Source organism: Meles meles, chromosome 14, assembly GCF_922984935.1.
Source record: "Meles meles chromosome 14, mMelMel3.1 paternal haplotype, whole genome shotgun sequence".
NCBI classification, from domain to species: Eukaryota; Metazoa; Chordata; class Mammalia; order Carnivora; family Mustelidae; genus Meles; species Meles meles.
The window spans coordinates 27,777,487-27,793,506 of record NC_060079.1 but is presented as its reverse complement, the minus strand read 5'-3'; the positions used below and the strand labels follow the sequence as shown (position 1 = coordinate 27,793,506).

At 41.3% G+C, this 16,020-nt stretch overlaps 1 protein-coding gene across 6 annotated transcripts in view; it reads right to left on the bottom strand.

Moving 5' to 3' along the window:
• The window catches only part of LCP1 (lymphocyte cytosolic protein 1), an 81,507-nt gene that overhangs the window by 22,876 nt on the left and 42,611 nt on the right, over positions 1–16,020 (bottom strand). For all 6 annotated transcript variants that reach the window (XM_045977992.1, XM_045977994.1, XM_045977996.1 and 3 more), the window contains 6 exons: positions 10,078–10,164; positions 9,340–9,503; positions 9,043–9,172; positions 7,323–7,455; positions 4,563–4,644; positions 1,249–1,414 (listed from right to left, as the gene is read on the bottom strand). In XM_045977992.1, coding sequence (XP_045833948.1) covers positions 1,249–1,414; positions 4,563–4,644; positions 7,323–7,455; positions 9,043–9,172; positions 9,340–9,503; positions 10,078–10,141 — 739 coding nt within the window. In that variant the 5' untranslated portion in view covers positions 10,142–10,164. The remainder of the gene's footprint in view (positions 1–1,248; positions 1,415–4,562; positions 4,645–7,322; positions 7,456–9,042; positions 9,173–9,339; positions 9,504–10,077; positions 10,165–16,020) is intronic.

Genomic DNA, 16,020 nt, shown 5'->3' with positions numbered 1-16,020 from the left:
AAAAATAAATACAGGGGATATTTGAAGGGATTAGTTAGAACTTCAATTGAGCTCCGCTGGAAAGCTGACATAGCAGATGGGATGGTACTTCTCTGGGGTGAGGGTACTTACAGCCCTTCCCATGGAACAAACACTTTATTATCATTCCCTTATCTATTATCCTCATTTTTCAGGTGGCGAAAAATAACAGGGCCACAGAAATAACCAAGACAGTCTGGATCAGAATGTTCTGCCGGGTCTGTCAGACCACATTTCACTATATGAGAACAGTTCTGTTTTCAAGAGATCACTTTGGTAACAATGACAATTGTCTCCTTGTCTGTTCCCATAGGTGTTTTATATTTCAAATGCTTACTTGCATAATTAAAGCATCCCAAAAAGTATAATCAACTCTTTCCTCTATTTTCCCCAGCTAAATAAATATGTCTTGCTCAGCTAAAAGGTTTAAATTGAGTCGAGGCTATAATTTGTAAATCAATTTTCTTTCTCATGGGTTCTAAGTTTCCTATTTGCTTTTTCTCCTCTACATTATGTTTAATATATATTGGTTTAAAAATGGAAACCCAGGGTTCTTCACCTGTTATTGTGATTTGGAGATATAAATTAAAAAGTATGTATAACTAAAGATCAGAATTTGGCTACAAATTGCCTATTGGTGGGCTCTGTCCTGGAAAGCTAAAAGGTAACTCTGTTTTTTATATGATTCTTATCACGATCTATTCCTTTTGTCTAAACAACGGGTTGCAATTGTTCAAATGCAGACTGGATGCAGAGAGCCGATAGAATAAGACTGGCAGCTACAATAATTAGTTGCGAACTCTGAAACCGTACATGTAATCTTCCATAGTCTCAGTAGGAAATAGATCAACTCTCTCCTAACCTGGAGCTAGCACTGTGAACTGCTTCATCAAATACCAGTTAGAAGGAGTCTATTTGTTACAAAGTATCTAGAGGTCAAGTGAACCCAGAAAAGCTCTTGCGGATAGAGCCTAGACAGCTACACTGAGCTCTAGGTTCTAAACAGAGCATTAGTCTGTGGTCTTAAAAAGCTTTTGCTCTGTCGTTTTAAAAAGTCTGGTCAGTGTGGACAGAAACTGTTACATTAATGCAAGGGATGCAATGCAACTATAGTCTTCAAAAGTTGAAGATTCTGAGCTCAACGTTTCCTGACATCTTCCCCCTACAGCCCCCAGCCCATGCATTAATAAAAAGCCAGGCTACTCTTAACATCTGTGGCTTTGTGCATACCTTCATTTCTACTGAGTTCGATGTCAGCAAACAATCCAATCTTGATGACTTGCCACAAAAGTCCCAGGACCAGGTAAGGCTTCCCCTCCTTTAAGTCCTCAGCCCCGATGTTAACCACATGGCATCCAATGGCTGAGGCGGAATTCAGAGCCAGGTTCAAATTCTCCTGAGGGAGAAAAAGTGTACAAATGTCAGTTTTGACTTTGCAGATGTCAAATTAAGGATTCCTGGATGACAACAATGCCTTGCTTCTGGAAAGTTCACAGGTCTACAGGTCTGGAAAGTTCACATGGTCTTCACTAAATTTTCACACTGAGAAAAAGCGGTGAGTAACAACTGAAAGAAAAAATCTGGGCATATGCCTCTTCGATCAAACCAGCACCCTGAGTCGAAAGCCCATCATGGCCCGGATGAAACTAATGAGGGTTACAGTTTTCCACTTTTCCCTCTGATGGAGCCTATGCCCTCAATGTCCCCATCGGCCAGACACAGAGGGGCACATTTGAGGGTAGTCACTGTCTTGTCATTGGCATCATTAACAGCACAACTGTAATGCAAATCATGGTCACAAAAAAGAATAATAAAACAGCTTTTTGACTTTCAGATTGGATATTAAGAGAATGAAAAAGGCACAAATCAAATTCCTAGTAAAGATAAGGGTGCTTTTAACTGAGACAATTTATTGAGTATCCATGATATCTAGGGACCTGAAGTATACACACACCTATTCATACACACACACAAAAAGGCACACACACATATAGACTACATGTTCTTATAACCAACAACAGTGTATATAATGTGTATATAACTCATACGCAGTTGGAATAGAATCAATGACATTTTTAGTCTAGAATCTGTACCCTATTTTTGGGTCCAGACAGAAGATACTAGAGACAGTGAAGCATAGAAGTTGTTTTTATGACAAACTAAAAATAAAACCAAGCCACTAGTGAATTGGAAAGGGAACTATCAGAAAAGTGGTCTTGGCAGAAAAAAATATACAGTGGAAAAAAGACAGTCTCTTTAATAAGTGGTGCTGGGAAAACTGGACAGCAATATGTAGAAGAATGAAACTCGACCATTCTCTTACACCGTACACAAAGATAAACTCGAAATGGATAAAAGACCTCAACGTGAGGCAGGAATCCATCCGAATCATAGAGGAGAATATAGGCAGTAACCTTTTTGACACTGGCCACAGCAACTTCTTTCAAGATATGTCTCCAAAGGCAAAAGAAAACAAAAAGCGAAAATGAATTTTTGGGACTTCATCAAGATCAAAATCTTCTGCACAGCAAAGGAAACAGTCAACAAAACAAAGAAGCAACTCATGGAATGGGAGAAGATATTTGTAAATGACAATACAGACAAAGGGCTGATATCTGAGAACTATAAAGAACTCCTCAAACTCAATACACATAAAACAGATAATCATGTCAAAAAATGGGCAGAAGACATGAACAGACACTTCTCCAATGAAGACATACAGATGGCTATCAGACACATGAAAAAATGGTCATCATCACTATCCATCAGGGAGATTCAAATCAAAGCTACATTGAGATACCTTACACCAGTTAGAATGGCCAAAATTAGCAAGACAGGAAACAACGTGTTTTGGAGAGGATGTAGAGAAAGGGGAACCCTCTTACACTGTTGGTGGAAATGCAAGTTGGTACAGCCACTTTGGAAAACAGTGTGGACATTCCTTAAGAAATTAAAAATAGAGCTTCCCTATGGCCCTGCAATTGCACTACTAGGTAATTACCCCAAAGATACAGATGTAGTGAAAAGAAGGGCCATCTATACCCCAGTGTTCATAGCAGCAATGGCCACAGTCACCAAACTGTGGAAAGAACCAAGATGCCCTTCAACTGATAAATGGATAAGGAAGATGATGTCCATATATAGTATGGAGTATTATGTCTCCATCAGAAAGGATGAATACCCAACTTTTGTAGCAACATGGACAGGACTGGAAGAGATTATGCTGGGTGAAATAAGTCAAGCAGAGAGAGTCAATTATCATATGGTTTCGCTTATTTGTGGAGCATAAGAAATAACACAGAGGACGTGGGGCGATGGAGAGGAGAAGGGAGTTGGGGGAAATTGGAGGGGGAGATGAACCATGAGAGACTATGGACTCTGAAAAACAATCTGAGGGTTTTGGAGGGCCGGGGGGTGGGAGGTTGGGTGAGCCTGGTGGTGGGTATTATGGAGGGCACGTATTGCATGGAGCACTGGGTGTGGTACATAAATAATGAATTCTGGAACACTGAAAAGAAATTTAAAAAAATAAATAATAAATAAAAATAAAGTGGCATTGATGTGGCTGAGTTGTTCAGTGGGTTAAGTCTGCCTTTGGCTCAGGTCATGATCTCAGGGTCCTGGGATCGAGCCCCTCTTAGGGTTCTCTGTTCAGCAGGGAGCCTGCTTCCCCCTCTTTCTCTGCCTGCCTCTCTGCCTACTTGTGATCTCTGTCTGTCAAATAAATAATTAAAATCTTAAAAAAAAAAAAGAAAAGAAAAGTGGGTTTTGCCCTAGTGTAGAGCTTAAATGATGAATGAAAAATAGCATTCCTATTTATGGCCAATATTAAACTCGTCATCAAGCTGAAATTTAACATGAAGTGCATTCATATAGGTTTAATCATTGTTCTCCCTGTGGTTACCACTTCCATTTTAAAAGTACACAGCACTGCTTAAAACCAAACAGCATAATATATTGCTCATGATTTAAGGAGTGAGACATGCTTTCTGAGTAAGAGAATTACAATAGTGTTGAAACACTGGAACATTACACAGAAATACAGCTTACTTACTACTGGTACTGTTCCAGTTAATCAACAAATTGAAGGCATAAAACCAAGTTATATTTATCACACTGGTGGCTGTGGCCAGTTCCACCATGGGCTGCCAGGGGACTTCCCATTTGTAGCCCCCTCACTTCTTAGAAAGGCTTATCTTTTCAGCTAACACGCAGTGGATTTGGCATCAGCTCGAAGATAAATTGCTAGGGAAGGTGGAATTAAAACTTTAGCCAACATGAATTTTATTCATAAGTGGCCAAAACAAACAAAGAATGCCCCCCAACTAGTAACATCACACCAACATTCCCCAGCCCAGGCCCCCTGTTCTATTAATAAAAGATACAACTGTCTCCCTCTGTCCCCATGAGTCATGACGAATCACCGGCCGCAGAGTCGAGTTTGGGATTAATGCCCAAGTACCCGGGGAAGGCTGGCTCCCCCTTTCCAGGGCTCACGCATTCCAAGCACACTCTTATAGCCTGGTAACAGAGAGAAGGCATACCTGAATGGTGAAGGGGGTGAGTTTCTTTTTGTTGATTGTCCTTTCATCAATTGTGTCTGGCACTGACAGGTTGATCATTTTACTGGAAAAAAAAAAAAAAAAGAAACAGCTAAATTAAAGAAAGTTGGCCTTGGAATAACAGAGTCCAGTGACACTAAATTTAAATTCTAGCAATACCATCAGCAAATAAGGCAGCAATATAACCTGTGTGATCCAGTGTTTAGATAAAACATCAGTTATACAATTTCGATGAGATTCAAACTCTCTATGGGAAATGTCAATGTTACTGAAATCACACTAATCCATTGAGGCAGGAAATAAAGACCCCACTTTATTCATGCATGTAAGAGGCTGCAAAATCATCCTGGTGTCCTTAGCATATTAAGAAATTCTGGGTAGAAAACCAAGGCAAATCCTTCATAAGTACTTTACTTTCTCAGCTGTGAAAATTGTATATAAATAACTATATATACACTAATATAAATGACTACCTGTATACTTCTGAGCTGATATAATGTCTAAATTTCTCTCTGACACCTGGTGGAACTCTACTGTTAGCCAAGTAGACGATAAAATATTGTCTATCCTGCTGTAGTCACTGTTGTATCAGTACTTGGGAAGTATCACCCACGTAAGTGTCTAATACACTGGTCAAATGTCTAAAGTAAGCAATTTTTATTTATAAAAAACTACTTTTACTCATTTAGCTTTGGTGTAACCTCCTGGGACATCAAAAATAAATTTCCTTAGGTCACCTCCATCTTATTTAAAGAAAAGTAGTTGAAAAAGCAAATCCAAAGAACCCACAACAAATTCAAAGAATAGTAAACTTGACTGTGGTTATTTGTTTTTTGTTTAAAGATTTGTAGTTATTTACTTGAAAGAGAGAAAGACAGCATGAGAGGAGGAGGGTCACAGGGAGAGGCAGACTCCCCGCTGAGCAGGGAGCCCAGTGTGGGGCTCGATCCTCTGACCCCAGGATCCTGACCTGAACGGAAGGCAGTCGGTTATCCAACAGAACCACCCAGGCACCCTGGCTACTTGTTTTTAATGAGAAATCAGCATTAACATTTTTTCCTCACAATTTTTTAAGCAACTACCTTTTCTGTGGTGTTCTTTAAAGATTCATTTCTGTAACTTTGTAGTGTGTGTGTATATATACATATATTTAAATAAAAGACACTTTATTGCAATTCAGGCAAAACAAACTCTTAAGTCATTATTTAAAAAATCTGAAACTGTTGGTGAAATAGAAGCTGGGAGAGATGGCAGGAGGGAGGGGTGACTTTAGCAAGCAGAAGGTAACCTTGCTCTTGAAAAGCTGATGGTGCAATTATAGAGACAAAATATATGCACATGAAAAGTTACATAAGGATCCAACAGAAGAGCATTATAATGGCTCCCAGAGTACTGTGAATATGTGCTTTGAGAATCCAGTGATGGGAAAGACCCCTGGGGGACTGGAATAGACCAGAAACTATTAGGGTCAAAGGATTCCTATAGGAGGAGAAGATGCAGAAGGGTATTCTTAAAAATAAAAGGCAAAACCATAGTTGTAGGGGTGCCTGGGTGGCTCAGTGGATTAAGCCGCTGCCTTCGGCTCAGGTCATGATCTCAGGGTCCTGGGATCGAGCCCCGCATCGGGCTCTCTGCTCCGCAGGGAGCCTGCTTCCTCCTCTCTCTCTGCCTGCCTCTCTGCCTACTTGTGATCTCTCTCTCTGTCAAATAAATAAAATAAAATCTTAAAAAAAAAAAAACAAAAAAAAAAACCATAGTTGTAGTTATGAGCAGGACGGGTATGGGGGAGAGTAAGTATGGTTGCAGATGCCTTCATTATTCACACAGCAATTCACTCAGTAGCCTGGGCTGCGTTCCCGAGTCATGGGTGGTCCTTGGAGGTAAAACTAGAAGGGTATTGAGGGAAGATGATGGAGTGTGTTGGATGCCAACCTAAGGAATTAGAACGTGATCCTGAGGCTACATTCTTTTATGTCTTTTTTTTTTTTTTTGGCAGTTGAAAGTTTTAAAAATGAAATCTCAGGGTGCACTCTAATGAGTAAAACACCAAAAGCAGAACTGTTCTACTCAGAGCAGGGAAGATGGGGTTCTAAGTCTTGTCCATCCATCCCTCCCTTCAGTTCCCGTGCCCATCCGAGACTGGGCATCTCAAGCCTTTTCACTCACAGCATGTGTGACACATGTGACTGGTAGCAGAAGCTGCGAAAGCCAGAGCTACAGAAGCATTTCAGAGACACCATCATGACCATCTGTGTGTTGCGGTCTTCCACAGACTGAAAACATTCCTCTTTTTCCAGGGGTCCCAGCATTTGCATTGCATGTTTTTTATGAACCCCTCAAAAGTCCCTTTGCTTAAGGACTTGCATTGGGTTTCTTCAATTATCATGCTGCTATTATCAATCTATCTATTTTCTCAGTCATGTTCAGATGAAGCCAAGTGGCATATATTCCAAAAAATAATTGCTTCAGGTCTTGTATCATTGCATCGTTATCTGTACATATTTGTCTCTATGCTGCCCATCCCTCCCCTCCAACCAAGTAATAACAGTTTTACGTTTCTCATTATAAGTTGCTTTTGAAATTAGTTTGCTTTCCAAAGACTGGACAAGTAAAAGTCCAGAAAACATTTTGGGTCCCCCTGAGCACCAAAGGAAGCTGGTCTAGGATAAACCCAACAAATCATTGGTATTCCCGAAAATTCCAGGAACACCTTTAGAAAACCAAGAAGGAAGGGTTATTTACCAAAGGACAATGCCATCCCCAACGGCACTGAAGAGATCATTTGTGTTCGGATTCATCGGAATAACATGCCGACAGTCGGGGTCATTCTCCAGGGCTTTGTTGATCCAGTTGACGAAGGCATACTTCTCTTCCTCTGCAAATAAATGATAAAAATGACTTACCTGCAAAGTGAAAATCTGACATAAACACAATTACACACATGGAGAGACATTGAGATATTATCTGGTCCCTTATCCTATCATCTTCTATTTTTTGACATTAAAAAAATCTCAGATGACTTGGGGAATAGGCACAGAATATCTGTTCACGCCAAGTCATAAGATATATGGCAGGCAGATTGAGAAATTATATATATCATACATAACTATCATATATAACTATATATATAAGTAATAAAGATATATTTTATTTATATGTAGATACAATTTTTAAAAAAGATTTCATTTATTTATTTGACACAGGAGAGAGATCACAAGTAGGCAGGCAGAGAGGCTTAATCCATTGAGCCACACAGGCACCCCTGTAGATACAATTCAAATATGAATGTGATCTCATGCTTATAGGATAAAACTCAGGCTGCCTGTAGCCCAGCCAATTTAAAGATTTTATTTATTTATTTGACAGACAGAGATCACAAGTAGGCATAGGCAGGCAGAGAGAGAGAGGAGGAGGCAGGCTCCCTGCTGAGCAGAGTGCCTGATGCGAGGCTCAATCCCAGGACCCTGAGATCATGACCTGAGCTGAAAGCAGAGGCTTTAACCCACTGAGCCACCCAGGCGCCCCTAGCCCAGCCAATTTAAATGAGGGATAATCACAGATAATTCCTATAATATCTCTGAGCTTTATACAATTAGAGTGAAATTGTTATGAAATAAAATTTTTTGGTCATATAAACTTTCTTTCCTATCAGTAAAGCCACCAGAAGTTGATTTTGGAAGTTTAACAAAAACCTCAAGTTATGCCTTATAGCCCAGCACCGTGTTTCCCAAATTGTGTGTCACTGAAAACAACAGGGTCCCTCAGAAGAATCCTGAGTCACAAAAGTTTGAGAAGCACTGCGCAGCACATCACTGTCTTGAAGATTCATCATGCATATTCATATAATTTCTGTCTTCGGAAGTCAAAGGTTAAACGCTCTCTCCGCAATTACAGACATCCTTAGCCATGAACTTATCTTTAAGATCAGCTAATGTTTTGAAGAACTCAGCTTGGGATTTGTTGGATTACCATCCCGTTTGAACTTTGAGTTTCCATTAAGGCTGTTGGATGGCAGCCTTTAGCAGAAATATACAACTTCCTTCCAGATCAGTGAAAACACAATCTTTGGGGACCAGTCAGCAGGCACCGAGAATAATGATAAAGTTTGGAGGAGATAGAAGCCTAAGCAGTTCATTTTATCCCTGACATTGACAAAGGAATTCTGGCAGCCTTCATGTATTTTTTTTTTAATTGAGATTACTTGGTATTGGACTGTACCTAGAGTTAGGATTGCTCTTCCTCCATTATGTCCCTGGAACTGACCCACCAACCACAGGACAACAGGCCATAGTCAGTAAACTTTCATTGGCTTCTTTGTACCCCTTAGGTTTGAAAACCAGGTTCAGACTCTGTAACCCCGGAAGGCACAAATCCTTTCCATTTGGCTCCCGTTCCTACTACCCCGCCAGTCTCCCCTCATGCCAGCACCCACCCCACTTCGGCACCCACGGGGACGGCCTACCTGAATAGGAGTGCTGGGTGCCGACACTAGACTGCTCCGATGTGCCACCGATTGCACAGATCCCTTCCTTCTTGTTGATCGCCTTTCTAAAGGTCTTGGCAACCTCTGTGCTTTTTAGGCCATGAAAAACCTGCCAAAATGTAATGTACCTTTAGAAACCCAATCTGTGATCAAGAAAGCCACAAAGCGAAGAACATGTAACGTTGAAGCAAGGAGGGTGGGAATGTATTTCTGGATATTTTTCCAATGAAGTCCCAGGTGTCAAATGCATCTCCTGGTATTCTGCATTGTACTCACCTTGATGAACTCATCAAAGCTGATCCTCCCATCCTGGTCTAGGTCACCTGTAGCCATCAGGTTTTCTGTGATTTCTCTCACTCTGTACCCAGGCAGAGGCAAGCAAGCAGCCTTGAACAAGTCATTCAGCTCATTGCAGCTGATGTACCCATTGCCGTCGGTATCTGCAAGGCAAGTGACCACCTGAAGTTTCAAGGTAATTTGGGTGCCAGGATGAAGAGGTGAGGGAAGGCGAGAAGGGAGAGGAGTGTGCTGGAGAGACAATCATTCAGCAGCCACAGCCTGACCCCAGGCAAGAGTTAGAGTCTCACAAGTTTCTATAAGAGATGGGCATTCGTGTCACTTTCAACTTCCATGAGTCATCATGTCACAACAGAGGTTCTGGAAGCAGAATCCAAAGAGACTTTCGTAGGAACAGATGGGAAAATAAATCACAAGCTTAGAGATACAAAGAAAAACTATGGAACAGTAGAAAAACAAAGGAAACCAAAGAAAGCAGACAAGATAAAAACAGGAGAAAAGCTGTAGGTGTCAAGGGGTCCATTCCATGTTTTGATAAAGAAAGTACTTTTCTTAAAGTAGACCTTTCAAAATTAAGTTCCCCCAGCTCCTCTGGCCAATACCACTGTATTCTTTCCACGTGTACCATTTTGCTTATGTTACCATTTCATCGACTCTCTCCTGAAGCCACTCAGTAAAGAGGAGAATTATGGGATGTGAGCTGCCTAGTCTACTCACCAACTTTGGCAAAAGCCTCTCTGAGCTCCATCATTTCTTCGTCGGACACTGATCCTCTGGCCATTTTTATTGCTTGAGGCAACAGATCTGCAGAAGGAGAAGAACATAAGGAATGACTTCTGTGCATCTTAATTCTTAAAGTACCACATTAAGTAGCAATCTCCATTTATTAAGTGAAGAAATATCCCTCTGCATCTCTCATGATTTATAACTATCTTTCCAATAGGTGAGAAATTGCCTTATTTTCTTTTTCTTTTTTTTTTAAAGATTTTATTTATTTATTTGACAGACAGAGATCACAAGTAGGCAGAGAGGCAGCCAGAGAGAGAGGGGGAAACAGGCTCCCTGCCGAGCAGAGAGCCTGATGTGGGGCTTGATCCCAGGACCCTGGAATCATGACCTGAGCCAAAGGCAGAGGCTTTAACCCACTGAGCCACCCAGGCACCCCATGAAATTGCCCTATTTTCAACCCTCCATGTGGTGGTCTCCAATTGCCTCTCACCACTTTCTCCTCTTCTTGTGTCTACAGACTGCTCCTCACATCAGTGGCTGAAGCTGATTTCTCTCCCCTTGAATCTGGGCTGATCCTGTGTCTGCTTTGATCACTGAGAAGGCAGTAGAAGCCATGTCTGGGACTGTAAACTTCTGGCTCCTTCCTTTTGGAATGCCCATTCTTAGGATGTTCCCTCTTGGAAACCAAGTGCCAAGCTGTGAGATACGCAAGCCACATGAAGAAGCCAATGGCTGGGTGATTTGGTCCCTGCTGGGCTCCCGGCTGACAGCCAGCATCAAGTGCCATGCCCCAGAGTAGGTCAGTTAATTTTATTTTTTGAAGATTTTATTTGTCAGCGAGAGAGAGGAGAGAGAGCAAGCACAAGCAGGGGAGCAGCAGGCTGAGGCCGAGGCAGAAGCAGCTCCCACTGAGCAGGGAGCCCGATGTGGGACTCGACCCCAAGACCCTGGGATCGTGACCTGAGCCGAAGGCAGATGCTTAACCAAATGAGCCACCCAGGCATCCCTGAGTGGGTTATTTTAGATGTTCCACCTGATTTGAGACCCTGGATGTCCACAGTCCCAGTCACATGACATGGGGCAGAAAAATCATCTAGCAGTGCCCAGTCAACAGAATAAATGACTGCTGCTTTAAGTCACCAAGTCTTGGAATAGTGTGTTACATGGTAATATACAACTGTAACACTTACCCTTTACATAAATGTCTTTAGAGCCGGCGTCCTGTTCACATTGAAAATAAGTATGTTGGGCCAAGCCAACAGATAACTTTTACAACTTCGAAGGGAGTTCTCCAAGTTCTCTAAATATTTAGAGAAGAAGAAGGGAACCTGACCCTCTAATAATTCATATATGGGAATCTGAGGGACTTTTTAGGTGTTCCTTTTTCGGAAAGGCTAGTCTTGCTGAGAAAGTTAATGCTAGTGCTGGAGTAATTCTGCTTTCCCTGTGCTTTATTGCTGCCCCCTAGTGGGTAGAAAAAGAATGAAACAGAGCATGGATTATAATCTCCATGTCCCTGGCTAATTCCCACCAGATACTTCAAATCGGAGTTCCACTAAAGTTTACTGGATTTTCTGGTGGGAAGAGGATGAGTGAGTGGGGTGGGAGTGTGGATGACGGGTTAGTGTTTACATGGAATTGTAATTTGAGCATTTTAGTGAAGTTACTGATTTTTAAAACCATCTTATGTTTGTTGTGGGATATTGTTTTAAACAAATTTCCTTTTCTGTATACTCACAGCATTATCTAATGCTGTGCTTGTTCTCAGTGGCAACCAACAACCACAGAAAACAACAGTTTTAACACTTACACCTAGAGACCAAGAATACCTTATGCTCAGTTTTGCAAATCCACATCTATTATCCTCCAACTGACTATTCTGTCATGTACATAGATCGGAGGCTTCAAACTTTTGTTTCCCTCCAAATCCTTTTTTTAACAGAAGCTTTACATGTAGATAAAAGTGAACAAGTGAAAAAGAACAGCTCTGAGAGGCTTTGGTTGAAAAATCCCAAATGTCCCCTTGCTGCCACTAGCCCTCTTCTTGTCACTGTATGTACCTGAGGGAACCCAAGGGAGCAGGATTTGAAAGTCAGAGAATTAGATACTGTTGCTATTTCAACTCCTCTACAAATACGTTTTATTAGCCATAAAAATTTTATTATTTACCTTATGTATCTAAAAATTTTCCCTGGGTTTTCTGAAGGTAAAACTGCATAGAACTTAAGGGGACAAGCAAACATCAATTACATAGCACAGGGACCCTTGGGTACAGGCAATGCTAGCTGACTTCTTGCCATCTTCACTCCCTTTCCTTTTTTTGTCTGCCTTTCTCTGTCTCCCTCCTCCTTTTTTCCTTTTTTCAACCTCTCCTCCCATCCATCCTCCACCCCCCCAAGCTTTGTCCCCAAAACAATTTGAGTGAGGTTACAAAATTATATCCAAACCTAAGAACTAAATGAATAAAATCATACAATATTTTTTGTTTTTTGATATAACTTTTTAAAAAGTATTTTGAGAGAGAGAGTGAGAGAGAGAGAGAGAGCATGAACAGGAGGGAGGGCTAGAGGGAGAGGGAGAAACAGGCTCCCCACTGAGCAGGGAGCCCCCGATGCCAGGCTCCATTCCAGGACCCTGGGATCATGACCTGAGATGAAGGCAGATGCTTAACTGACTGAGCCACCCAGGCACCCCAAAATTGTTCATTTGTTAAGAAGAAATAAGCATGGGCAAAAATAAGATAATGGCAGGGAGGAGCTTTACTCCTTCAAATTCAGAGTTAAGACTACACATTTTGCTAGAAGGAAGCTGAAAATCTAGCTCCAAGTTCTCCAGAAGCTAATGCAAAAAGGAAAATGTCATTAGTTACAGAATTTACACTATCAATATAGGCCAAACAAACCAATTTTTTTAGGGCCACAGAACTGAGGTCTGATGGCAATCCCTTCACCCACGTCTCAAGGAGAGGACACCCGTGGGATGCAGTAAACACAGCTTTGTGTTTATTACAATGTCCCTCAATGAAATCTGATGGCATAAATATACGTATTCCCATTTTGTAGAAGAGGAAACAGACGCTCAGAGAAGTTAGGACACGTATCTCAGATCACACAGCCAGGGAGGGGGGTAGCCAGGATTCCAATTCTCAAATGTTTTCTCTTCACTTGTGCTACCTATTCAGGTTCAATGCCTTCACACACTTGTGTTAGACATTCATTTTGTCCACTCATTTGTTCCCAGCAATTATTCATTAGCTGTCTAATATGTATATTTCCTGGGAGATTTAAAAAAACTATAACAGAAACTTCTAGCTTAGGAAGATCATGCTTTCACATGTTAGGAAAACAAGGCTTCTGGGTTAAGAAATTAGCACATTAACTTTTTACCCTTTACTAAATCCTTGTGACTAATTTGGCCAGGTTCTCCCTTATGCCTTTACAAATATTCCCTGTAGTCATGAAGAGAAGGCTCTCCTCCATCCTATTTTAGCAAGATCTTTGACAAAATCTGGTCTAAAGCCCTAAGCCAGCTGGCCTTTCTTGGTTTTTAAGTGTCTTATCACTTCTTGGTTCATGGATGTTCATGGGATTACAAGAGACACTCATTTACAAATACTTTCTGAATGTCTACTACAAGCCAGGTGCTACTCCTCATTTCAGGCATGGGACATCTATGCTGACCTAGTTACCCTGAAATCATGAAGCAATGTTAAAAGTAAGGAGAATGACTGGGATCTCTGAGCCTACACTTAGCCCTATCATTCGACATAGTTTGAGGTTGTAAAGCACGGTAAAAGACTGGTGAAAAACACAAGTAAAGGTAAAAAGAAGGTGACATTTTAAGGGTCAAGAGCAGGGCCAAAGAAGAAATGAAAGAGTTATAGTAGTAAGTGAGAAGGAAAATCTGAAGATCATGCTGCCATGAAAAAGTAGAGAAAATGTTTTAGCATAGAAGTTGCATGGCCCATTCAAATTAGAGACCTGGAAAGGGGGTAAAAAAGCACTACTTTAAACCCATGTGATTTTTAAACCACCGCAAGTAGGTCAAGATGAAAAACCCGAGCATCTGGAGAACTGTATCTTTCTGAGAGATTTATAAATGGGGAAGATCAACTTGGAGAAGCCATATAGAGAGACGGCCTTCACATTCAAAAATCCAAAATCCTTCAGTAATTAAAAAGCTAAAGGAAAATTTATTTGAAAAGGCGAATTGGATGGGGCGCCTGAGTGGCTCAGTTAGTTAAGCATCTGACTCCTGGTTTCGGCTCAGGTCGTGTTCTCAGAGCTCGTGTGAGATGGAGCCCTGTGTCAAGCCCCATGCATCGGGGCTCCATGCTTAGTGGGGAGTCTGCTTGACCTTCTCTCCCTCCCCCTTTCCCTGGCACTCTTAAATAAGTAAATAAATACACACATACATACAAACTTTAAAAAGGTGAGCTGGAGAAGGACTAGTCAACAGCCCAAGTTAATGTGCTACTGTGTAGTTTGGGGCACAAGCATGAATAGCTATGCTATGAGAGGGTCTCATTTACTATCAGAACAAACAGAAAGTGCTGGAAACACATGTTAACTTCTAGAGGCAGAAGGGACCTATGAAATAATTTATTATGACTCTTTCATTTTATAGGTAAGAAAACCAAAGTTTTGATAGATGAATGCTTTGTCTATGCACATGTTCTCGAAGCAAGGCTGGAGTTTCAAATGTAGTTGCTGGTGAGCAGAACAGGAAGAGGATGGAAGTACCCTTAAGAGGGCCGTTAAGGTCCATGACTGAGAAGAGACCCTTGAACTAATCGAACTGAATGTGCAAATCGCAGCACGTTCACAAAACAGAGAAGCAGGAAGAGGAGGGAATTAAAAACATGCGGATCAGAATGTTTCTAAGAAGGATATTCCTGGGGTTAGAATCAAAGATAAGGTACTTTACACAGTTTACTAATGTATTTGCCTGGGGGGAAAAAAAGCCCACTTCAGGCACATTTGAAGGTCAGAGTTATAATCATGGTAGTCAGATTCATAAGGATACTAAGTTAGGGTTTCGGTTTGCAAATTACTGGCACGTGGGAGGCAGCCTTTAGCAATCTCACTGCCCTGATGGGACGAGCTGAGCCCTTTGAAGCCTGAAGGAAGTGGCCAAGGAAGGCATGTTCCCTCCTGGTTCCACACTGCCGCTCCTGCGTTAACTGAGGCCCCATTTTGTTTTTTCCAGTTTTACGGAGAAATCATTGACATGCCTCACTGTGTCAGTGTATGGCGTACTGCATGATAGTTTGATTTACATATGATCAGAAGAGGTTCCCCTAACATCCATTTTCTCATACAGATACAATAAAAGGAAAAGAAAGAAGAATAAAGGGAAAATATTTTTTTTCTTCTTGTGATGACAACTCTTGGGATCTACTCTCCGCAGTTCTCCTGGGTACCACACAACAGCACTAGCTGTGTACTTCACAACCCTAGGAACTGTTTCTCTTGTGACTGGAAGTTCATACCTTTTGACCGCCTTTCTCCAATTTCCCCTCCCCTACCGCCTACTTCTAGTAACCACAAGTCTGATTTCTTCTTCCATAAATTTAGTTTCAGTTATTTTGTTTCTTTTTTATTTTTTAGATTCCACATGTAAGTGAGATCAGACAGTATTTGTCTTTGTCTGTCTGACTTATTTCATTTATCATAAAGCCTTTGAGGTCGATACATGTTCTCGTAAATGGTAGGATTTCCTCCTTTTGATGGCTGACTAATATTCCATTGTATATTCTGTGTTCCTTATTAAGGTCTCTTGCAAGTCAGTGGTGAATTTCGGAACCCTGTTGTTTTTTTTTAAGATTTATTTATTTATTTGACAGACAGAGATCACAAATAGGCAGAGAGGCAGGCAGAGAGAGAGGGGGAAGCAGGCTCCCTGCTGAGCAGAGAGCCCAATGTGGGGCTT